At 50.5% G+C, this 23,804-nt stretch overlaps 10 protein-coding genes across 10 annotated transcripts; 2 read left to right on the top strand and 8 right to left on the bottom strand.

The window, feature by feature from the left end:
• Positions 1-1,339: 1,339 nt before the first annotated feature.
• On the bottom strand, positions 1,340-2,538 carry INS49_001499 (uncharacterized protein; the record flags this gene model as incomplete). Its single annotated transcript, XM_043162326.1, has 3 exons — positions 1,340-1,807; positions 1,879-2,392; positions 2,468-2,538. The coding sequence occupies 3 exons, from the start codon at positions 2,536-2,538 to the stop codon at positions 1,340-1,342; spliced, it is 1,053 nt and encodes a 350-aa protein (XP_043030832.1).
• Positions 2,539-3,159: 621 nt separating this feature from the next.
• INS49_001498 (uncharacterized protein) lies at positions 3,160-4,674 on the bottom strand (the record flags this gene model as incomplete). The annotated part of the gene is made up of 3 exons (XM_043162325.1): positions 3,160-3,768; positions 3,913-4,105; positions 4,223-4,674. 3 exons carry the CDS (start codon positions 4,672-4,674, stop codon positions 3,160-3,162), a joined length of 1,254 nt encoding a protein of 417 aa, XP_043030831.1.
• Positions 4,675-6,852: 2,178 nt separating this feature from the next.
• On the bottom strand, positions 6,853-7,782 carry INS49_001497 (uncharacterized protein; the record flags this gene model as incomplete). The annotated part of the gene is made up of 1 exon (XM_043162324.1): positions 6,853-7,782. One exon carries the CDS (start codon positions 7,780-7,782, stop codon positions 6,853-6,855), a length of 930 nt encoding a protein of 309 aa, XP_043030830.1.
• A 3,370-nt stretch (positions 7,783-11,152) lies between these two features.
• On the bottom strand, positions 11,153-11,542 carry INS49_001496 (uncharacterized protein; the record flags this gene model as incomplete). The annotated part of the gene is made up of 2 exons (XM_043162323.1): positions 11,153-11,170; positions 11,255-11,542. 2 exons carry the CDS (start codon positions 11,540-11,542, stop codon positions 11,153-11,155), a joined length of 306 nt encoding a protein of 101 aa, XP_043030829.1.
• A 1,608-nt stretch (positions 11,543-13,150) lies between these two features.
• INS49_001495 (uncharacterized protein) lies at positions 13,151-14,308 on the top strand (the record flags this gene model as incomplete). Its single annotated transcript, XM_043162322.1, has 1 exon — positions 13,151-14,308. One exon carries the CDS (start codon positions 13,151-13,153, stop codon positions 14,306-14,308), a length of 1,158 nt encoding a protein of 385 aa, XP_043030828.1.
• Positions 14,309-14,761: 453 nt separating this feature from the next.
• On the bottom strand, positions 14,762-15,442 carry INS49_001494 (uncharacterized protein; the record flags this gene model as incomplete). Its single annotated transcript, XM_043162321.1, has 1 exon — positions 14,762-15,442. The coding sequence occupies one exon, from the start codon at positions 15,440-15,442 to the stop codon at positions 14,762-14,764; it is 681 nt and encodes a 226-aa protein (XP_043030827.1).
• Positions 15,443-16,234: 792 nt separating this feature from the next.
• Positions 16,235-17,811, bottom strand: INS49_001493 (uncharacterized protein; the record flags this gene model as incomplete). The annotated part of the gene is made up of 3 exons (XM_043162320.1): positions 16,235-16,586; positions 16,663-17,112; positions 17,222-17,811. The coding sequence occupies 3 exons, from the start codon at positions 17,809-17,811 to the stop codon at positions 16,235-16,237; spliced, it is 1,392 nt and encodes a 463-aa protein (XP_043030826.1).
• Positions 17,812-18,710: 899 nt separating this feature from the next.
• INS49_001492 (uncharacterized protein) lies at positions 18,711-19,401 on the bottom strand (the record flags this gene model as incomplete). The annotated part of the gene is made up of 3 exons (XM_043162319.1): positions 18,711-18,973; positions 19,031-19,252; positions 19,353-19,401. 3 exons carry the CDS (start codon positions 19,399-19,401, stop codon positions 18,711-18,713), a joined length of 534 nt encoding a protein of 177 aa, XP_043030825.1.
• Positions 19,402-20,479: 1,078 nt separating this feature from the next.
• Positions 20,480-21,460, top strand: INS49_001491 (uncharacterized protein; the record flags this gene model as incomplete). Its single annotated transcript, XM_043162318.1, has 3 exons — positions 20,480-20,717; positions 20,851-21,079; positions 21,196-21,460. 3 exons carry the CDS (start codon positions 20,480-20,482, stop codon positions 21,458-21,460), a joined length of 732 nt encoding a protein of 243 aa, XP_043030824.1.
• A 386-nt stretch (positions 21,461-21,846) lies between these two features.
• Positions 21,847-22,833, bottom strand: INS49_001490 (uncharacterized protein; the record flags this gene model as incomplete). The annotated part of the gene is made up of 1 exon (XM_043162317.1): positions 21,847-22,833. One exon carries the CDS (start codon positions 22,831-22,833, stop codon positions 21,847-21,849), a length of 987 nt encoding a protein of 328 aa, XP_043030823.1.
• Positions 22,834-23,804: the final 971 nt, after the last annotated feature.

The following is a 23,804-nucleotide window of genomic DNA, read 5'->3' as shown; positions in this document are numbered from 1 at the left end:
AATGGAGGCCGTCCAGACCTTGCGCTCCATTCATTTCGCATGAGAGCGGAGCCCCGTACCTAGACAGCAGAGCACTTTTTGAAGAGAACAGATATTCGCACAGAAAGAAACGGATAATGTACAGATACTTTACATCCCTAGCACACTCACACCCGACACACCCACACACCCATAATCAACACACCATAACCAACATACCCATCAATTGATAACCAACATACCCATCAATTGATAACCAACATACCCATCAATTGATAACCAACATACCCATAACCAACATACCCACACTCAATTCACATGCCCAAGCCTAATTAATATTAATCCTTATATGAATTAGGTGTAGGTGTGTAAATTGGGTGTGGGTGTTATGCTTTGATTAGCTAGGGGAATATTATTGAAGAGGTATTTGTGTACCATCCGTTTCCTTCTGAGTGAATATCCGTTCTCTTTTTGAATCGTGTACTATACTATCACTTCATTCCTCACCGTTAGCAGCAAGGCTGTATTGCAAACGACTAAGAACAATATCCCGTCAGCTTCTAGGTCCCTGATACTTGTTCTACCTAGCCAAATGTGGCTATACTCTTCTTCACTGTACCTTGAATATCGCCAAGTATTTGAGTACAGTTAGCCAATTTGTGTTGACGTCTGCGTGGTGTCTGGACTGAGAACGTTTACCCTCACATGGCACTGCGTAACAAACACCAGCTCAGATTTGTGAACCTCCGATAATCGTTTCCCAGAATCTTGACGATCATCACCTGCTTTCCAAAGCTCGGATCTGTTGCAGATGAGTCAGAAAATGTGCTCGGACGTGAAGTTCGTTCTACTGGGAGCGTACAAGTACTAGACTTACTTCAACAAGAAGCAGGCAACTAGAGATTGTGGGTGCACCCAGGTATCTCCTGGAGTTTCTGCATGCATGCATGCTTTGGTAGTCTCAGTACTGCTGCAGAGATCTTTATGGGCATGTATATGATGATCACCATCGTCAGTTGGAGCCTCTCGTAAGGAATATTACAGAAATGAGAAAATGAGAGTTATGCGAACCACGAGCGGACCAATAAAACTATAGGTTAATTATTGTAATCCCCATAGATTCCGTCCATACTGACTGAGAGAATGATTCAAGACATAATCATTCAATACTCAGTACTCCGAAGTTCAACAGGAAGACTCTGTAACCCTCCCACTAATACCTAGGCAACAGTCAACCAGACGATCTGAACAATGACATACAAGTTTTTAGTCTTCCACGCTGGCATGTGACTCGACTTTTGACTGAATCATATTACAACATGAATAATCCAACAAAATCTGATGGACTGCTGAGCCTCTCTCAGATATTTTTCGCTATGCCCGGCTCGACTTGGTTGAGAGTTTCCATCAGCTCATCGTAAAGCTTCCGCTGCATCTTTTGTCCTTCCTCGCTGCGCACATAAGCACTGGGCTCCCTGATCTCAAAGGTATCCAGCCATTTGCCATGCGTTTCTGGCCCAGCAGCCGCAGCGTCCACGATAACCCTCGATCCTGCCTCAGCTGACCGGCCGATGAGTCGGCTCGTGAACGCCAGGAAAATGGACGCAGGGAACTTGTTATCACGGAACAGTGCTGTCCGGCAGAAGCCCGGATTCAGGGTGTTGAGGATGACGCCCTTGTTGTTGCTCGTGGGCTTGGACATCTCCTGTGCCAGCTGCCGCACAAGGAAGACGTCCAGGAGCTTCGAGGTCTGATACCTGTCAGGTGCCACTGTAGTTGACTTGAAGGCCTCGAATACCTTCGGTGCCGTTCGTTCCTTGAAACTTGCCTGAGGCCGAAGTCAGCAGGTAAGCTATTGCAAAGAGGCGAGACGCGAGTTCTCACTGGGACAGAACATACCATGAAGTGTGCATCCGAAGACACAATCACTAGATTCGGCTGAACGTTGAATTTTGTCGCGGTCCGCCTCAGCGTCGGCAGAATCAGCAAAGCCATCAGGAACGTAGAGATAACATTGACCGTGATCGTGCTCTCATATCCCTCCGCCAGCACCCCCTGTGGTCCGACCATGGCAACCGCCGCGTTCTCGACGACCACGTCCAGGCGAGGCAGCTGGTCCGCGCGCCGGCAAAACTGCTTGACGCTCTCGAAGCTGCACAGATCCAGCGGCCACACCTCCACGATGCCGCTCCTCGCCCTCGACCGCTCGATGTCGGCCTTGGCACGCTCGCCCTTCTCAGTGTCGCGACATGCTAGTATGACTTTGGCGGCGCCGAGCCGGGCGAAATGGCGCGCTGCCTCGAGGCCCAGGCCGACATTAGCGCCTGTCACGATGACTGTCTTTCCGCCAAACTCCTTCTCAGGTTTCGGCAGGCGCCGGAACTGGTTGTAGAAGAAGGTGATGAGAAAATTGCTACGATTATGGTCAGTATGCGCCGACTGGCTCATGAACATGGGTGGGCAAGGGTTCACGGGATGATAGACTGACAGATCCAGGGCCATGATTAGAGTTGACAGCCAAAGGAACGGGTTCCTGCCCGACTCCGCAGCTACGTCCATGGCGTTTTCAAATGAACGCGTCAGTCGTAGGGAGAGATGTTGTCAAGTGGCTTCAATACTGCAACTGTATGATGTCTGAAGAAGTTGAAGACCAAACGTCACTGGTAGGGGCAGGGATGGTCCGAACTTTAAGATGAAACATGGTGTCGGACACATGTTCTCCCTCGCCGATTACACAGGTGGGTATCCAATAACATTGCCAACCTACAATACATGTTTGCTTACACAATGTGCAAGTAACTTTCGACATTCAGTTCGCCTCGGCAGTTTTGGGAGAATCGCGAGTGGAACATGCAACCGGTATGAGGGCTGGTTTGTTGTGTGACACAGGAGGGGTTGGCAGAGACGCGTGGTAAAGATCGGATTGCGATATAATTCGCCTATCAATACAAATCAGTCTATTAAAATGATATCTCGTATCCCGTCTATCCAGTTTTCTGGTACCGAGTTTCGCAGCTCAGTCCTGGTATCGATTCGGTCCATTCTCCCAGTGCCGGGACCGTCCATGGTAAACGCCAGTTGATGCAGAGAACGCAGTAAGTAAAGAGCAACGCATGAACAGGTCAAGTGCCTGTGTGATAGTGATTATCCAACAATTCCAGGCCACAATAGCTCACAACATTAGTCCGAAGAATCCGCACTCCCAAGCTTCTCGGGACCATCACCCTTTTGAGGAGTCTTTTGGCCCTCGAGTGTCGCCTGCTTCTTTGAATTGCGGCACAGACGCAGCCGAGCCCAGAGGCTCACCCCAAACAAGAGGACCCACCAAGCAAAAATGATTGGCAGGTTGCGGTACAATCTGTTCACGCAACCATTGGTCCATATCGTTACGAGGATCTCGTATAGGTTGTGGAATGGCCACGCATATCCTATCCGATAGAAGCCTGCGTTTAGCTCGAAGGGGAAGATCGTGCTGGTGACATTCAAGATAATCCAAGTGAGGACGACGTGTGACATGAAGGCCATGGGCACAAGTGCGGTAGTAACGTCGAGGAAGAGGAAGTTCATATGGCTCGTCAGCCATATTGCCATCCAGGTCTCGACAAACTGGCTCCCGGTGACGTGGAAGTCCCCCCGGAAAGCCCAGATGTAGCCAGTGCTTGTCAACGACGCGATGAAGGTGTATACGACTGAAATTCCCAAGCGCAAGGGAATGAGAGTCTTGGTAGGAATCTTGGCGTAGTAGTCGAAGCTGGTTGTGATGCCATTCAATGCAAGTACGAAAAAGAACTGCATGATAACGAGAAACGGAATGGTTGCCGTATTCCACAAGACTTTGGCGCTGCTCAACGTATTAATAACCTCCTACGGGTCCCAAATAACACGACAGACTGGGGAGCGTAAAGGAGAAGCTTGTGCTTACCCGGTACTAACCGGGGTTAGATTTTTGGTTGTAGAAGAGATAGGTCGGAATAGAGCGGCTCGGGCAGCAGGGTCGGATTGATTCATAGTAGATAGTGCTTGCGTGCCATTGATGCCGTAGTAGACAGAGCTCGTGGCCCCGAGGAGTGTCTGCATGGCGGAGTAGACGTAGCCTTGACTGACGACAGGATAATGTACTTCATTCCTGTTTCACTTGTTGGTCAGTCAGTGCTATTCATTCCAAAGGGAAAAAGGCCCCGTATTCGACCGCGGCGTCTAACAAAGACTTGAGGACGGGACTGAATAAGAGGTGGAGCCGTACCATACTAAGCCCAAGGCTGAGGAAGCATTGTAATTTCCAGCTGCCGATCCACCCTCCAACGCCTGTGCTAGCCTGGAGGAAGCATTGGGCGCCACATAAAGAGCCGCCCAGTAGTCTCCACTGCACACAGCGTCGTCGATCGCTGCTGTGTCATCGAAGTCGCTTGCAGGTTGTTCGTGAATGGTAACGAATGTGTTGGACTTGAGGCTCGAGTACGCGGCTCGCACGCTTTGGCTGATAACGCCACCATCATAGTCGACCAGAAGAACGTTGAGTGCATGGGTTTTTGATGGACTCTTGAAGAGGGATCCGAAGATGTAAGACATGTTGGCCAAAAAGAGAATATTGAGAAGAAGTCCGCTTGCGATAGCGGCCTTGAGGAATGGTTTCCTCGTCATGGCAAAATACTTTCTAGGCGACGGCGGCCCACCTTTGCCAGCTTCAGCTTCCATGTTTGGTTTTTCGAGGAAGGGTCTTTGGTGTATTGGGGTTCTCGAGACTTCAGTTGCTGCCGACGTCCAAGGTCGTACAAGTCAGAGATCTGCTGCAGCAGGAAAAGAAGAAGACACCTGAAACAATCTAGTTATGAGTATGTGCTCTTCTGGGCCTCTGAAAAGTAAAAGTGCGCCTGGGCATTGTTTTCAATTGTAGGTTCGCATCTTTGAAATGGGCCTCTCGGTCCCGTGCAGAAGCCGCACCAAGTCGGTGGTCGGAGGATAACTAAAGACGACAGTGAGACGAGCGGGAAAAAAATGGGTCTCGGGACTAAGCATAGGGTGGAAACTGCCCTTCCTCGCGCTTTCAAGCGGGTGGCCATCGGCGCGAGCCCACCGAAGACACGTTTTGGCCCCGACTGCTTGGAATCCTCCTACTGGTAGCCTGATTCATCAAGTGAGGTACTGCATAGGCCCCGTCTTGGCAAGACGACGTCACGGGCTGATGTCATCAATCCGCAGATTGCTCAAGGAACCATCGCTCACACCATAAATAAAAGCATGCGTAACACACCAGGTGCTCGTACAGCGGGCCAGCGGTCATTTGCATTTTGCCGTCCAGCATGAGGTTCGGGTGTCGCACGAATCTGACTGCAGATGAATGATCCTTGTTTAGATGATCGTCCGAAATATCTTCTCCCGTGATCGCACGAACGAACCTATGGCTAGATAGGCCTCCCCTGCACTGCCCAAACTTGAAGTCGGAAGAAGCAATAATACGATGCTGGTAGCCATCAGTTCATCACCTCGCCTTTGGAGAGCTCACGAGTGAAGTGGTCGACTCGGACACCACCACACGATTCTCACGCAGTCAGATGTCGACTGTGTCCGAACCCAACTTGCCCAAATAGGGAAGCAGAACCACTCACGAATTCAAAGTCTAAACGACGATATGACGACGTTTTGCCCATGGATCGAGGTTTTTTGCTAAGCCCCGCCACCATCACACCTCCAACAGGCGTCGTGGCGTTGAAATCGGTATGGCGGAGGCGGATACATCCCGGGCTCCGGACGCTCCTAACAACCCGAGCGGACCCCACGCCATCGACAGATTGTTCATGCGAAGGCGTCACTTCTCAACCCATACATCGTAATTAGATCTGATATTTTGCGAGGCTGCTTGCTGATTTAATGCAATTTCGTCATGCATTTGAAGCGCAATTGGGCTGGATGTTCGAAGCAATACCAAGGTACGAAACGGCTCAAGTGTACGCATCGAGCTTCACTATAGCCCCCGAACACACAAGACTTCGACTTATTAGGTTTCAAACCAAAGAAACTTGAAATGAATCCTACATGAGGGCCATTATGTGCTGGATTTCCTCATGTGTTTGTGACTCAGGGAGTTCTCAAAAGAGGATTATGGCCGGCTCATCCCTTTCTCTGCGCTACGTCAAGGTGTAGTCCGCCGCCCCTTTGTCCCCTGGGCCCCGACCCCACGCGCGGCCCAAGAAATAAAAAACAAAAAAGAATTCTCTGGTCAGAGCTGCATGTGTGATCCTAGCTTGCGGCACAGACTTTGAGCAAGGGTATCTCGTCTGGGTGCACGACCGAGAAATGCCTTCATGACCTTCAGCTCATCTCGCTTGCCGCCGGCCTCGTGGTCCACTGTCCTATACTAACATAAAGCTTGTCGAGAGCTCGGACTAGCAGCCTTGCCTTCTATAGAGGTCTGTCGTGGCCGGTTGCGTACTATGAGAAACTTCAGCCCTGATTTTGCACCTTGCATGATTGAATGAGCGGTACAAACCTCGATACGCGAAATGACAGTGGGCTGACCCCCATGTACTTGGCTCCGGTCGTTTCGAACCATTCAATGCTCTTGAGTGCTCCCAAGAAGCCGCTTCCCAATTCGCTCTGGTAAACTGCCATGAATGGGCAGGGCTTGTGGACCGGGCAGTGGAATGTTGAGGTCGTGATTTGCAGGCACAGGCTTCAAAGTGGTCCAAACAGGCTGGGTCATTGTAACAGGGGCTCATCCACCTCAGTACCTTCATGCTTTCCCAATACTTCTGATCTCTCATGCTCCGGCCGAGAAGGTCTTCGGGGAAAAATAAGGCCGTCTGTTCCCGAACCATGCCCCAAAAGCCAAGGTCCCCCTCCCGCCCCTGAAGGATATGTGGCCTGAGAAGGAAGTCAGACAGAAGTCTCACACCTTAGCCAATGATCTAGCTTCAAATTCTCGAGCACAAGACCGGCAGGGTTTCTGTCTTCAATGTGGACCAAGTCAGCGAAGACAACTTTTGTTCGCTGGCGAGCTTCTTCCGATACCATGAGCGATAGGAATCGCCCCTCCAGAAACGCTAGGTATGAGTCGATGAGCTGAGCTATACCACCAGTCTCGACGGGCTCTCCGAAATCGGGGAAGTACGTAGAGATGGGAGACAGCTCAATGGTTTCCAGAAGCGAGTCGGCCTTTGTAAACACAAGCACGAAGTCGATTTTGGTGAACCAGCGACTGTTTGCAATGCTTTCCCAGAGATCGAGCTGCTCCTGCATACGATTCACCGTTTCGTCCTCAAACAACATCCGACAGTAGGCGGAAGCATCGACCGTAAAAACAATGCTGTCCACGTTCTCAAAAGTTTGGATCCATTTCTTCCGCTCGCCCCTCACTCCGCCCACGTTGTAGACTCGTAAAATCTTGTCGTACAGGTGTATCAACGTCTCTGTGACTCCAGTCGTTTTGACCCTGCTTCTGAGAATGTCTTCTTGGCTGGGCACATACCCGGGCGCGATCAGCCGCTGGACATGGCTTGCAAAGTACGACACATTATCGCACAGCTGGTATTCGTGTCGTCTTCTGAATGCTTCTCGAACTCCGGAATCGGCCCATAGCTCCGTAATTGATGTCGCTACCTCTGCCGGGTATTCTGCCTTGGGCTGGGACGCCTGCATGAGAATCATCCCTGCGTGATGCTCATTCTTCTTGTACTGGAACGGGATCTCCATCGATTCCATTGCCTCGAGGACGACTCGGATTCCCTGGACAATGTTTGTGCGATTGATCTCCGCGAAACAGATGCGTTCTTCGCGGGTGTAGCCCCCTCCAGTGTACAACCTCATATCTTTCAACAGTGTCGTTTTGCCACTTTCAGACGAGCCCAATATCAACATCTTTACTTCCTGCTTCCTGACTGGGGTACAAGTAGAGGAAGGAAATATTGTGTTCCGTTTGGCTGCTAGCGGACCCCATGCTTCGCTGCCATTAGCCGGTTGATTTGCCATTCGGGCGCGCCAATACTTCCTCAGCGAGCGCAGTAGGGTGCTTTTGGGTGTTAATATTTCATTGGCCGACGTTGATCTAGGTGTGCGAAACATTAAAGCAGCATCTCTCTTTCGAGGCGACTTAAAGCCGGAGCTCATAATATCCACAGCCTTGTCCGCTGGAAGTGGAGCTGTGATGCTCTTATGCGCCGTGCCAGGAGGCTGACAGTGAGGACTACCTATCTGGTCGCTGCCTATTATGGGAGACTGGCTAAATTGGACGGTATATCGGTCGATTTCCGAGGTCGGGCTTCCATTGTGGTAGTTTGAATCATGGCCATAGTCGAGTAAGGGGAGATCACTTCCAGAAAGTTCAAAGGCAGATGAAGACTCTTCAAGCGGAACCTGCAGAAATTCCATGGGATGCTGTTGGGCACTGTACAGTGATGGGTCATCTGGTTCAGGAACCTTTGCTATTGTGGTTAGTTGCCTCAGATTCGATCTATGGGCCGATCTGTGGGCTTGCGATCCCAGTAGTGAGGCATCGAAGTCGAATTCAAGGCCTAAGGTGTTGGTATTAGTGCAGTCTGAAAGAGTGCTCCTGCTATCGGACACCCCAATGATTGAGGCACTGTAATCTCTTGCTTTTTTCAAGATTGCTCGACTATCTTCGTCATTGACGAGATTCTGTTGGTCTGCCAGAGTTTTGCTACAAAAGTCGTTAACTTTGAAGACAGGTCTCGAGAGCCCTGATACATACCATTGAATGGCTTGGAGGAAAAGACTGAGTGCATTGACTTGACAGTCGAGAAGGCTGGAATATGCCATGAGTTCTTGTTCACTCCAAAGAAAGGAAACCTTTTTCATTCTAGCTATAGTGGTACCCTCGTGTGACTCGAGTTCGTCGAGATGCTGCTGCAGAGCTGATATGAGCGGGTGAAAGGAATCCAACGCTGTACCAATCTGGGCTGCTAGCTGTTGATATCGTGGGTCGCAAAACAGATCCTTAGAGCCCCAAGACGAAATCTGGTCCAGCGCAGCTTGTACAATATACAATTGGCCGATGACCGTCGATAGTTGGAGCGGGACATTGCGGTATCGAGACTTCAGTTCGCTCAGCATTCCAATAGCTTTGGTAACCCCGTTTGCCACAGAGAGAGCTGCGCCAACGATGCTGAGGATGGAGACGGGATCCATATTTGACCACTGGGTATAGTTGGGAACGCAGGTCAGACCTTGAATCTCAGAGGCTCGTTAATGACCTGCTTTAATCTGACGGTGTGGTTGAATGTGTTGCATAGCCTCATGTGTGGAAGTGAAGCCTTGAGGGAATATAGGTCTGCTAGAGAAGACCAGTAGGGAGCTCAGCTGCGCCGCTTCCTGAAGCGCCAACCCATGTCACTGGTGTGACACAGCGTCACCGGTCGGGGTGCTTCTCTAGGGGCTGTTCAGCAATTGGTTAAAGGCTACAGAAGATCCTGCGAATGAGGATTCGTCTCTGATTGAGGGCAACCCACCTATTTTGGGTAGCTCGTGACCTCGCCGTATCACCTGCGAGATGACTCCTCCCGTTGCTTGCGCGGCCCTTTATCCGCGCTTAGCTGCGAAGATCCTTCATTTTTGGGCCTGCGAAAGTGGTCAACCTATCAATAAAGCCTCACACCGGACATCGCTCAGAACATTGACGGGGTCTATAACTCTCGAGGGGTGTAGAACGCCAAAGTCAAGATGGGCTTTTGCCCTCAGACAGCATGCTATCATGCCACAGATTTGGTGACGAGAAATGTCCCCTCAGAAAACAGAAATACTTCACATATGCTGTCATACACTACAGGCGCTGACAACAGCGACCACCCTCTAGGCCTCCAGCCCTTTCAGTCGCTTGCGATTAACAATCCCACCCAGTCGATACATCTGGCTTCATCCATTTTTCAAAGTCTTCCATATGTTCACAATAATTCAGTCATTGGTCCTGGTATTCTTCTGGCAAATGGCTTCTACTATCACATTTACCCCATTTGCAGTAAACCAAGAAAATCGCCCGGCGCGGATGTCTATATCGTTAATGTCCAGAATTGCCAGGTTCTCCTTTTCGACAGCCAGTTACGCGAACAAGGCCGTCTGCCGAGATATCCAAGATCTACGCTCTTGGTCCACGTATACACTGTGGAGATATTTAGAAATATTAGTAACCCATTAGAAGTTTCACTGCGGTAGGCGGAGCACCATGTGACCAGAGGTACTCCCAGTTTAAAAGAGCACACTGGCTACTCCCTCAGATTCTGAGGTCGACGTCACGCGGATAGAACAATTCCATTGGCTAATTATGCAAAGAATCATCCATAGCTGTCTCCTCCCTGTCTTCTGACCCACATAGACTCTCTAGATCGAGATCTGAAGTACTTCCATTGGTGCGAGGCAGGGTTTCATACTGCGTTCCATCCACCATACGAGAGGTTGTCACCTCCTTGACCAAAGATACCAAAGTCAGGCTACTAATGACGCTAACCACACCAACAATACTCCACACATTCAGACTGATGTGCCAGAAAATTCTATCAAGGGCCACGGCCCACAGAACCTGTGAATAGATCATAATGGTGGCAGCAGAGGATGTGTCCCTCGAAATGCCGGCGGTGAGTAGGAATTCCTGTCGCTGAATTTAGTGTCCATCTGGCTGAGCAGATCTGTTATACTTGTTAACCCACCATAAATGTGCCAAGAATTCCAACTAAGACCAGTAATGCCAGATCCCTCGAGCTCGTCGGCCAAGTTAAACGCTGGGAAAATCCGAGGGCTGTAGTGACAATTACGACAGCCCAAGCAAAGTAGTTTACGCTTATCAGAGGATGTGCTCGACGTCCAATTCGACGAATGGTTGCCAGGGCAATCTAGAATAATGCAATACTCATCAGTCTCAGTAACAATGAGCAGCCAGATAAGTTCATGTTGATGTATGAACTCACTACACCACCAGCGACGCCAACTAGTCCACAAACCACCCCTTTCAATTGTTTCGGCGTCTCATGAGACCTTCGAGATATAATCCCTGCTGGAGCCCCTGTAGGCCGGAAGATGGTGTCCGGCTGCACAACCAGAACAACACCTACAAGGGCCACCACTGCGCCGGCTCTGTCGGCAAGGCTGAAAGTGCCATGGTCGAAATACCTCGACATCAACATCGCGCCCATCGGAGCGAGAAAGTTTAATGCTGTTGCCTGAGCAATAGTTAGATAAATGATCGAAACTAAGACGCGGTTAGCGAGCTGATGAGGAAACCTCAAGAGACTCGACACAAGTTCATACAATAAAATCCAATGGCTCCACATACTCCGCCGACAGCCCTTATGACCAGAAGTGGGCGAACATCCTTGGGCCCGAGAAAAAAGTCAGGAAAGCCGCTGCACCACAGGTATAACGTGCAGCTGATGCCGGTGATGAAGAGCCGGACCTGGAGGATCTGGAAGGGGTGGACAGGGCGCTCCCCTGTCTCGAGGACCTTGACGATGCCATGGATGAAAGCAGCTGAGACCTGGGACGCCAGGACTAGAAAAGACGGCTTGTGTCTAGCCACGAAGCTCGCATCGGGGGCGTTGTTTCCCATGGCACAATCGACCATGACAGGATTTCGGCAAAGGGAGAATGGGGAACCAGAGAGATGGAGGGGCAATTTAAGAGGTGTTCGTCATGTGGCAGGATTTCGCCGAAGAATACTCGACTCAGCTACACCGGGCCCCTCTGTATTAACTTTCGGCATTGTCACGCAACATGCGTGGCAACTTTGAAAGCAAACCGTCAACGTCGACTTTCAAATGAAGGTTTGAATGGGACTGCACTAAGCCTGATCAAGATTTCAATCTTTCCGGATCATGACTGCCGCCCGTCGCGCAATGAACAAAAGATTGCCATTTTATTTTAATACTAACAGATATTCTGGGCTTCTGCGAATACAAATTTGCCCTAGGAAGTGTGTTTGTTGCAAGGAGAAACGGTACAACACCGCCTGATGACCTATGTGCTGACACGGGCGGACTCCTCCAATCAGCGACGAGGTCCACGGAGGCATGATTCAGCGCGTCTTGTTAAAATTAAGGGGTCAGTTTGAGGAAGACTGCTCTGGGTGACTCGAGTTCGTGTTGAAGTTACCATGTGCGAAGAGGGGAGACCACGGGTTCTGGCCCAACTGCCATCGGAATCAAGAGAGACTGATATAACATTCCACTGTCCGCATGGCTACATTCTGGTCTACCTTGGGAAATACTTTCCCTTGATCTACTAGCGTTCGTATCCTTGGCACAATAGAATGAGGATCGAGCATTCTGTATAGGGCTCACTGGTATACTGTTATTGTTCCCTCCGAAAGCTGGGCTCATTACAAGTCACAAGTCTTTCATGGTGATCTAGACAGCGGTTACAAGTGCTGCATTGCAAGTAAGGCGCCACTTCGTATCAAAGGACGGTAATTCTAAAACGCACTCTGGAATCCAGTGCGGTCTTGCAAAGCACTGCCATTACACACATGCAACTGGAAGGCCGTCTTGGTCGGCTTGAAAACGTCTCAACTCAAAGCTCATAGCACGCCGCTTGCCAGCGTCCCTGAATAGTGATGGAAGCTAGTTTACAACAGGTCAGACCAGTATGGGAGTCAGTAATCCGGAACACATAAAATCACCTTCATGGATACACGGAGGGCCTGCTGATCTTGAATGTGAATGTATGCCAGAGCTGTTCACACCGCCTCCTCGATGACGCAGTGCTCCTGCTTCGCACAAGTACTGGCTAACGTGGAACAAGGAAGGAACGAGGCTTTTCATCATTTTGAGAGCTTGAGCAATGAACCAAAACTGAGCTGTTGTTTCTCCGCAAGCATGAGACAACTCAGGTCGGTGGTCCCTGCCCTCTGAAGAATCAACCGGATAGCTGGCAGGAGAGCTACCCGCGTGAGCTTTGAAATAGCAGCTACTCGAGTGCGGATGGTACCTGCCCACGCAGGTGGGTGTTTACAACTGTTGGGGCTCATCATACCAACATGTGTTGAAAGAACCCTCCACTATCATGTCCGTTTTCAACACCAACCCAGGACTTTATTCACTTTCAGTTGCATGAGAATTTGTACGACAAAATTAACCTTCCTTTTGGTACTCAAGAGAGACATTTTACTCTAATAACCGTCCAGCAACTTAGCAGATACGCCTTTCTCTGCTGTTCACAACACCAATCCTTCAAGATGTTCAACGACCCCCGCTATGAACAACTATGCCTAAAGAAAGCCAAGGAGCTAATCGAAGCAAGGCTGAAAGGAGTGCAAGACTGGGAACCTCACTTTCGGGCCGCGTATAACGGCCTAACGAAAAGCAAGATATCGAAATACCGACGCGGAGTCCCAGAGATGGAGAGCCTTTCTGACGACCAAATTCAATCTGTGTATCGAGATATCGTGTTCTCGAAGTTCTGTGAGTCACTGGAACCAGATCCCATCTCGCCTGTGTCAAGCCCTCCTCCCCAGCAGCCTCACGGGCAGGCCGATGCTGCAGACGACCGATCACCTGAAAATGAATGCGAGCAATCTCCAAGGGCCTCGGAAAGCCACTCGCAGCAGTCGGAAGATGCAAGCAACCACGAACGGCCTTCAACGACTTCTGCCTCGTCACGCAGCCCCTCCAAGCCTCCTTCAGCTTCTAGTGTATCCCAGAGCACAGATGGGATTCAGTCACCAGAAAATGTTGAGACAGAGGCGTCTCGACCAGCGGCAATTCTTGATGCGTTCCATCAATTCTTCACACGGACATCTTCTGAGCAACCAGCAAAGCTGGTCTTAGAAATTCCCTCGTCGATATATGTTCCAAATCAAGGGCCCCAGTCATCACCTCCTGCCCAGTCGGCCCGTACCCACGATGCAGTGGGACAGGACCAGAACGGGAAGCAGAAAGACAATCCTGCACAGACGGCAATTGAAGCCCCCGAAGCCCCACTGCCCTCACAGCCTGCTCAGATAGGCGCACAGCAACAGCAGCTGCCCGATGCTCAGCTGGTCCCAGCCGACGGTGTCTCGGCGGATCTGACCACGTCTGAATCGGTATCCGAACGGGTCAGCGTTACGGTGATGTCTGGAAAGCTCTCCAAACGCTTTCAAAGAAGGCTTCATCTTTTTCAGATTGGAGATCCGACGGTGAATCAGGCAAATGCTTTGCTCAGCCTGGCACTAGAGCTCATGGAACAAGTTACACAAGACCCACTGCTCAGCCATTCTATGGACCCGAGTCGTCTTGAGAAGTTCAACTCATCTCGCGAAGAATTGAATAAAGTCATATGTCAGGTGGAAGTACCGCTGTTGATTAAGATGATGAAAGTACAGTGGACCGGTACGCGAGTGGAGCAGGCCTGAGATCAAGCTTGGTAATTGGGCAGCCAATCTGAGGCATGCTTGGACTTTTGGACGAACAGTTCTGGATTCACGTATGAGCGTCCAGGTTCCGAGATTGAAGTATTGTTACATCAAGCATGGCAGTGGTAGACTACTGGTAGCGGTGTAGAGCTGAATAAAAGCCCAGCGTGATTTCGTTCCTCCCGTTTTCCTAGGCCTCAATCTGACTGGTTCCAATGTGAACTCTTGACCCGCAGGAAGCTTATCTCAACCTAACAAGTGGCCCATTGTTTGGCCAAGCTGTGGTAGCCTCTTGGCTACTTGCATGTGAGAGAGGTATGACAGGCCGTAACTTCGGCTTGTTCCTTTCGAGAATCACCTCAAGGGACCACAAGCATATCAAGAGCATTTATTCGTACATACAGTCGCTTTCGAGGTATCTCTTTTTCATGTCCGTGTAAACTGAGCACAACCTCACGGAATGAAATCATCTGGCGCAGGAAAGGCGCAGGGGTCGAGGCCGTATCGCACCTCTACGATGCCGGTGTACTTTGCCTCCAGCTGCTGAACAGCAGTCTCTGCCTGGTCGTACCAGCTTCCGAAGCGCCAGACGATGCTCCCACGGGGCACACCGTCAGCTCCGGTTGGGAGCTCTTGGAAGGTCACCTCCTCGGTATCGAACCTCTTGAGCTTCTTCTTGAACATCCGATCGAGGTTGTAGATGTTGACGAACCTGGTGGGGCCCTCGATGATAAGAACCCGGGTGATAGGCTCAAGGGCCAGGAAAGACGACGAGAAGACCCAGTTCCAGTCCGCCCAGATGAGGCGGCCCTCCATGAAGAACTGGTTCTTCTGAGCCAGCTCTCGCAGTCTTTGGGCCTCCTCCCGGGTGGCAAAGACCACCTTTGCCGCCCACTGCTGGCCGGGGCGCTCCGGCGGGAGGATCTTGCTGAAGAGGACCCGTCCAGTTGGGCCAACACTCATGATGGCTCGGATCAGCTGGCGGATGCTGCAGCCCGGGGGGAGGTTCTTGACCCAGAGCGCAGCATTGTTGTCGGAGGGGTTGCGGAGCTGGTAGGTGCTGTCCACGTTGATGTCTTGCATGCGGACGAGCTCGTCCGGCTGGGAGACGGATGGGATTGGGAAGGAGTTCATGATGGTAATCTAGCTCGAGTGAAATTGAGGTGTCTCTTGATGACTTTGGACTGTGCTGCTTTGACTTGATTCGGCAAGCAAGGTGGTGATTGAAGGCGTGTTGGTAGAAACAGGCTCACTGGCCGGGTGCAGCAGACACGATGGAGGCAGCTTACATGCTTCAGTGAGCTTTTCTAAGCCATACCGGTGCCTAAAGTTCGCATCCCCAACCGATTCCTGAAGCCAAAGTTCAAAGTCACATCGAGATGCAGTATACACATAACTTAGAGTCTTGGGTGCAAGGTCATATCCATTCTACGACCTCCTGCTGCATGGCAATTAGGAGCTATCCAAGATTCATGAGATATTTGAGGCAGAGCTGGATATCAGCTGCTGAGGATTTTGTGCATCAAGCCAAACATAGATTGGACGCTTTAACATCCCTTACAATGCCAAACTACATGTTATGCTTTGGGTGCACAACATCTCAGAATGAGCAGAGAATGTGCTTCACATTGCCACCTTGTCTCACTATAGTACACCTAGCATTGGAACAGGGTTGATATAGTTCTTTTACACCTAGTGTTTAACGTCTTGATTGTGTCTGCGGAGCTGATTTTGGCCGGGTCACAAATTGAAAAGATTGTCTGGTACATTCTCAGTTTTTGCATGTGTGTCGTGGCTGAATAGGTACTTGTATCTCGATAGAATGTTTACAAGAGCCCCACAGAACATCAGATGGATCTAGTGTCTCTGGCAAGGCTGCTCCCCATTGCTAGCCAGCTTCCTGTGGGAGCCTCGTATGTCAGCCGCCTATGTCAGCTTCACCGTCACAACAGAACGAGCCGGAAGCGAGACTGTCACAGCGCCGCCAGAAAGCGTGGCAGCCGTCGAAGCGACAGAGTGCGAATTATCAGTGAGCCAGGCTGACGCAGCTGAAGGGGTGAAGCCATTGAAGGAGACCTTGGCGGACTGGGCTGATCCGCCCGAGTTCGTAAAGACCACGACGACAGAACCGTCTGTGTTCTTGAAGGCTCCGATAGCGACGCTCGAGATGGTCCCCGAAGTGCCAACGCGGACAGCCCCCGGTCGGATAAACCGTGACCACATGGCTAGTGCCCAGAGGCGACCGGAGGGTATAGCATTCGCGCCGTCGAGAACGGCGCTGGATGGAGGAGCATGTTAACGATCGCGATGGAGACCAACAGGCTGTGAATAAAACAAAACGGTGGAAAACATACACTAGGTAGCTGGACGCCTGGCCTTGATTGACTTCGAGCCCTTGCCAGTAGATATAACCAGAGAGGTTCGCACCAAGGATTCCGGTGGCGACCTTGTTCGCCCACGTAAGTCCCTCGCAGAGGCCCCCACTCGAGTACCAAGTCGTGCACCAACGGCTATTGAGGTCCGCCCCCTCCGTCATCCAGGCGGGCAGCTTCGTGCCTGTGATTGCCGAGTTCGGGTCGCCGGTGTACATGTGAGAGGTCAGGAGCCCCAGGTACTTCTCCATACCGGCCGAGATGAGGCGGCCTGTCACCGTCTTGGCGTTGGCCCAGCCGATCGTGTCGCAGCATGCGATCTTGACCTGGGTGTCGAGCCCCGCCGACTGCAGCGTCGAGGCGAGGGTGGGCAGGAAGGACGTCACCTCAACGGGATTGTTGACATTGATCAGCATCGACGAGTAGCTGACTCTGCTCTCTGTGTAAGCCTATTTTCTGCAGATGGCTCTCTGCTGGCTCGCCCAAAATCCCTCCCCCTATGGCGTCTCCTGTTATTTGTTGAGGGAAAGAGGATACTCACGTATAGTCTGGCTCGTTCAAGAAGCCAAGATGGGTGACTGGAATTCCTGCATCCTTGTAGTACTGGACATACTTGACCAGGAAGTTGGCGTAGGCCTGTCTCCAGTCACCAGAGCTGCACGAATGTCCCGTCGTCCCACACAGATAGCCCCCGTTGCTCTGATCGCCGTTGGTCTTCATAAACCCAGGCGCGCTCCAGGCGTCGGCATAAATGGTCTTAACGCCGTAATTCATGGCCTCCCGGCTCAGCCAAACCTGTCCGGAATCGTCGTTGTTCCATGAGTACGCGGGAGTTCCACTCGGCGACCCGGGGCTGGTGGGCAGGATGCTATCACCCGACCCTCCAGAGCCGATGCGGTTGCGGATGATGGAGAAGCCGGCGCCCGTGGTGGTGTTGAATAGGAAATTCAGCCCTTGCCTCCTGACCGCTGTATCTCCTAGGTTCTCGAACTCTTTGGCACGGCCAAACGCCTGCGAGAATCCAAATCCATCGATTGTTTGATATGTTGTTCCGAGGTTGACCGTGATGGCGGTCTGGGCTGTCACGAGTCCCAGATGGGCCAGAATTATCATTGACTTAATTGCTCCCATGTTTGCCGGTGGTCTTTCTGCAGGTGGCCTAAGGCAAGGCTTTTACTTCTCCTCCCGTTACAGACGTCAGGATGTGTTTGTGGCCGCACAGCAATACGGAGACTCAAGCAGCGGCTCAACAGGTACCTATATGCCTTTAATGACACCCGCACCGTAGAGAATAGTCAGTGGGGGGCATCACCTTAGCCATAGAATGGTTGATTCAATATAGGCTGACGGGCGCGGGCTTCTCCGTGTTTCCCTTTCAGGTAGTAGCACATCCCGGCTGGGGGTATTCGATTGGGCGAAACCAACATGAGCCGGTGGGGAAATATCCAGGTCATCAAAGTCACTATCACCGTTCCATTCCGGTTTACTACGGTGGCCGCGGCGTACTTGGTCAGGTGTCCGCCAAGTACGATCATTCTGTCATTTAAGGTGGACTCGAGCGCTACTTGGGATGCTAATCGGGTAGGAAAGACTAGAATGATAATTCTTGGCGTTCATCTCCATCACTCTCTAGGATCCAGAATTGACACCGATGGCAAAGACTCAGGACATGAAGTGTGCTTGGCGCAGAGGGGAACGGCAACAGACATTGAGCTGAGGCTTTGGAATACCCAGTGTTCTTCTCAATCGGAAGGGCCTGCAGTGTGGCATGGATTTCCAAAGTTGGATCGTTTCTTGCGAAAATAAAAGCTGACAACAGAAACCAGTCCGTCACCATCAGCTTGGCGGAGGCGCAGTGGTGGGATGGCTTCAGGTACTCGGGCTTCCAAGCTCAACCAAGTCTTGCTTCTTTGTTCTTCCTCCGAGGTTCTTTCCCCGATCTCCGGATCCGTGCCGCCCGGCCCGCGCCGCCAACCCGCCCCACGTGCGGTCCCGGGTGCTGTCGCCGTTCAATTTGTTGGTTCTCGACCTCACTGGTTCTGGACGACAAGGTTGCCATGGCCGTCGTGGATGACGACGACATCGTCATTGAGAACACCGTAGTCGATGGTGCACAACGACCCGATCTTGTCCACATCGATGAGGGAACCTGGAGTGAAACTGCCAAAGGTCAGGTAGTAGACGTTGGTCGGCTCGATCTGGTAGTCCATATTGGGCTCCGGCATGAACGTGGCAGCTGGCCCGACGCTTCCGGACCCAGCTTTGGCGCCACCGAGACCGATCACGTATTTCTCTGAGCAGGAAGTGTTAGCTTGTGTCTCTGTCTTTTCCGGGCATGAAAAACACGCACGCTTCTTCGCCTCGGCGATGGTGAAGTCATTCTTGGTCTTGATCTCGAACGACTTCACGTATGCGCCATCTGGAAATGTGCCGTCCTGGAACCATGGCGCGTCGTTGCTCACGGTAAGGCCTAGAGTCGTTGCGGGAACCACCTCGCCGGTGGGCTTGGTTGAGCCAAGATTGATCAGGCGCTCCTCGGTGACGTCGACCTCAACACCATCGGCAGGAGACCCTACGGACGTTCCTACGATGGCATAGTACTAAGTGTATATGCTACGAGTAATTAGTGCCGTTTCGTCCTCGAGGGTTCATTCTAACGGAAGGAAACTTACGAGAGTTTGGCCGTGTTGCCCTTTGGAGTGTTGCCGGTTGCGAAGACATGGGTCCAAATTTGGCTCTGAACGCGGCTGGTCACCTTGGGGGGCTTGTTGAAGAGAGCATAGCGTTGATGAGCACTAGAGTTGTTCTTGATCGTAATAGTATTATACTCATTGACTATCTTGACTGTTGCTTTTCTAAAACTTCAGGTGTACTTTCAATGATATGTGAGGGTGATACAGTTGTTGCTGAGCGTAATATAGTCTGTGAGGAGTATCTAGCGAGGAGCGCATCTCTACTCATGCTTATGACCTTCAACGTGTGAATAATGAGTAATTGTTATTCTCGATCGCCTGTCGAAATATGTGCTTCTAATTGTCCTTTCCAGATCCGGGAAAGCTCTCACTAAGAGATAACTGTTGTAAGAGCCCTTTGCCGTGATACTCAAGCAAGCTCTAGATGCCACGCCATTATAGACGAAAACGTTATAATTTCTAGCCAGCGCAATAGTATCGAGCCAGACTTGTTCGCAAGTGAACAACAAAGAGTCATCAAACATCAGGGGAAATGGATATACAAGAGTTTCTTCCTAATTCCAGCGCGGAAACTGGAATGCTGCTTGCGAAGTACACTCCAAGCTTCAGAGACGATGTTGACTCGACGACGAAAACATTCAAGCCTTGTCTCAGCAGCCGTGTTACGTGGGGTGTGGCTTTTCGGTCGTTTGAGACCCTCATCTAAAATCGTCGGGGTTAATTTTTGATTTGTCATGTTTACGTGAATGCATGTTGATAGTCTTGCAAATCCAAGGCCAAGGAGAAAAAGAGAGCTTCTTCGGTATGCAGGGGCTGTCAGACAACACCAGCCTTAGCGCATCACTGAAAGAAGTTTAGCTGGTAAAGTAGACAAAGGAGATCAAAGCCAGATTTCTGTCGTCTGAGGCCTCTTTCAGTTCCACCCATGCGTAATTAGTAGGGCGGAAGCCTCTGGTAGTGTCCTCTATCCTGCCTCCTGTGGCGCCCCGGGGCACTGTTAACGGGCTTTGAAAACATCGCCGTCATTGCGCACTATGCTGTCATTCCAGATGTTCATTTGAGTCGTCATTTACCGCTCTTCGGAAACATTTGACAGGGAAGAAGCAATGTCTCATAGCCCCCCGTTCACTACATCTGTGGCCAACAAGTCTGGGACAGTGCAATCCTATGCGGTCTTCAGCGAGGCTCCAACCATCCGCTCCTCAGGGTCTTCCCCCGGCATCTCCAAAATTTCAACCATACGCATCATCACCAGTGTCAAGGGCGTGAGCAGCGGGCAAGGTATTGGTTACTTTACCCTGAGCAAGAAACTATATGCGATATGTGGCACTTACGACGTGGACGGTGACCCTGGAGAAAGTAGATACCTTCTTCTCCTTGGCTTTGGTTGAGCCATGAGATGGCAACCAGTGCCTTCTACTTTTCCTTCGGAAATTCTCCTCGCCCTAGATTTTACACGCTGACGCTCGGATCCTAGGTCATGAAGAGCGGTTGCCGGCTGGCACCGGGGCCGAAGTCATTGACTATAAGCTTGTGACCTCGGGTAAAATTGATGCCACGGGGAAGGCTATCGGGGGAACACTCCTGGAGGTCGATTCTAGCGAAGGCTCCCCCGCGTTCGTGAAAGGTTATGAGCAAGAACCAGTGGCTGAAGCCGATTGCTTCGTCATACGAACCCGGTCCGAGTTCACTTCACAGGAAGCTAAGTTAGTGTCCCTGTTTTTCTTTCGGCTAGGTTTATAGTTTTCCTTCTTATTGGGGTCTCGGGTCGTATAGGGTATTATGATTTCCCGTGCTCAGACTAATCGAAATCCTCGTACAGACAAATTTCTATGAGGCGTACAATAGGTTTTCATGCGACATTCGTACCTGGACCAAACCAGACCTACCAGATCGAGCCTTCCAAAGTCTTTCATGTTGCCATCGGAAGTTACAATGCCCGAAATATTGTAAAAAAGAGCCTGCGTACAGCCACAGCAACATTTCGTGTCGACTTTGAAGAGCTAGGCACAGACGATGTGCAGCTTGTCCATGGTGAGCGTGGGAACTTGCAGAGACTGGTGATCGAAGGGGCAGAAGAGGAGTAGGAACTTTTGATCGAGGAAAATAGCAAATTATTAGCTGCAGATTTGAACGAAAAAGTTGATCAGCACGTTCCAAATTTAACGATTCACTATGATCCAAAACACTCTGTAGCATAAAGTGGGAAAAACCGGTCTAGACGGTGAGGGCTCCTTAGACGGATTTCATAGGTCAATGTGCTGAATGAGTCCAGTGTGCGGAATTACTTGTAACGCAGGACCAGTACTCAAACTCTAACTTTTTTGTTAACCATGTTATCGATTAATCCAGTAAATTCACTTAAGAAAATCAGCGTTGTGACTTGCAGAGGGCCTTAAACCTGACTCGAATCATGGGGTGTATGTTGGTGATGTATCAAGAGGCACGCATAGTTCTTTTCGAGACAGTTACTTCAGACACCCGCCGCCCTCCCACTCCTCGCCGCCAACATCCCTACAACCTGGTCCGTCAGCCTTTCCACCATGCCTAATCCAGGGTCATGATCCGGATTGACCTCAGCAATTGTGAGACCTCCAACCATGTCACTCCCGACAAAGACCCTCAACGCTCGCATCATCTCCTCAAATCCGACCCCCGTGTAGTTCGGCAAATGCGCCAGTGGGAACATGCGTGGATCGACGGAGTCCACATCGAGATGCACCATGATGACATCGACCTTCTCCTCGAGGTACCTCAGCGTCTCCCCCGCGCGCTCCTCCGGTGCGTGTGCCACCGAGGCCGAGCTGACGACCTTGTAGCCGTTGTCGAACAGGTACGCGAAGTCCTCGGGCTTGTTCCCCGCAAAGGACATGTTGGTCCCGAACAGGACCGTGTTGGAGGAGTCGCAGACGGGCCCGCCGTCGGATGACCGGGAGAACTGCTCCATGCTCTGCAGCGCGCCAGGCCCTCGGACCAGGTGCGTCATGTTCATCCCTGCGAAGATACCGGTGGAGTTGGGGTCCGTTGGCGAGGCAAAGTCCGTGTCTGCGTCGATGTAGATGAGGCCGACGCGCAAGGGCGGAGATTGTGAGCCCGCGTGATGCCAGAAGGCGGACATGATGGCCGGGGACATGCCGCATTCTCCGCCGAGGATGAGCTGGAAGGGGGGTTGAGTAGACGGGGAGGCGCCGAGGTTCTGTGCGAGGGTGTGATAGACGCTCCGGCACACTTCTATGCTGGCGTCTCCGTTGCGGGCACGGCCCGGGGAGAAGGTCGATATTTTGTAAGACGCGGGTGAGTCCAGGGCATGGTGCTCTGAGATGGATGGAACGCCAGCTTCTCGTAGCTTTTCTACGATGCCAACATCTCGGAATGCCTTGGGTGCCTTTGATTTTCCTGGGTAAACGGAGCCGCAATCTGCGGGCACATGGGTGATGGAGACTGAGCCTGAGGTTGCCATAGTTGCATTGGTTTCAGCTGAAGATTGTGCATTTTTAACGCATCTGATGCAAGGGACGAGTGCAGACTTGATGCCCTTTTTGTATTGTTAACAAGCATAAAAGTTGTGATGACAATCCAAGTGTATCGTGAAGCAAAGGCGTAGACCATGTCAATTGGTGCCCTCTACGGGCGGTCTCAGTGCGCCCTTCTGAATTGAGTTGGTCGGTCCACGGACAATACTAATAAGAGCCACCGCCTCTGACGTAAACTCTGTCATGTCTCCAGGGTGCGAGCTGCCAGCCGCTAATGGGACGATTGTGATAGGACTCGTTCGAGTGGAACTTGAGATGAAGGACATCATCCCATAGGAGATCATCCTATAGCAGGTTATCCCGTAAGATGTTGTGCTTCTTTATGCACCTAACCCACTAAACAGCACTACAACGATCACAAGGAACGCTATAGATTGTATGATATGGGTATGTAGGTTGCTTAGTTGCTAATTATGCTTAAAGGGCAATGCCTTTAATATTTTAAGCTGCAACGCTGCTTATATAAACAACTACCTACCCGCTATTTATAAATCCATATTATCTCCTTCCCTAAATAAACTATCCTTAATCTTATTATATAAATTATATCCTTTAATAAAAAAAAGTAAGATATATATTTAATATTTAATTCATACCTTTATTAAATAATTATTCCTTTTTATTATTATAATAAATAATAAAGTAATATAATAATAATACACCCTTATTTATCTTAATAATTTATCTTTTAATTTAATTGCTTTTATAAAGATTTATTAAAAGAATAATAACTTTTAAAAAATAGCTCTTTAAGTAAGGAAGTTTTAAGTTTAATTCCTAATTTAGCTAATTTCCTTTTTATCTTTCTTTTAATTAATTAAGTATAAAAGGCGCAAATTATTTAAAAATAAGATATTTAATTAAATTAATAAAATATTAATAAATAGCTAATAATAAT

The sequence above is a fragment of the Diaporthe citri genome, assembly GCF_014595645.1.
Source record: "Diaporthe citri strain NFHF-8-4 chromosome Unknown scaffold_1, whole genome shotgun sequence".
Taxonomy (NCBI): Eukaryota; Fungi; Ascomycota; class Sordariomycetes; order Diaporthales; family Diaporthaceae; genus Diaporthe; species Diaporthe citri.
The sequence above is the reverse complement of the archived record's forward strand: the minus strand, read 5'-3'. Positions and strand labels throughout refer to the sequence as shown.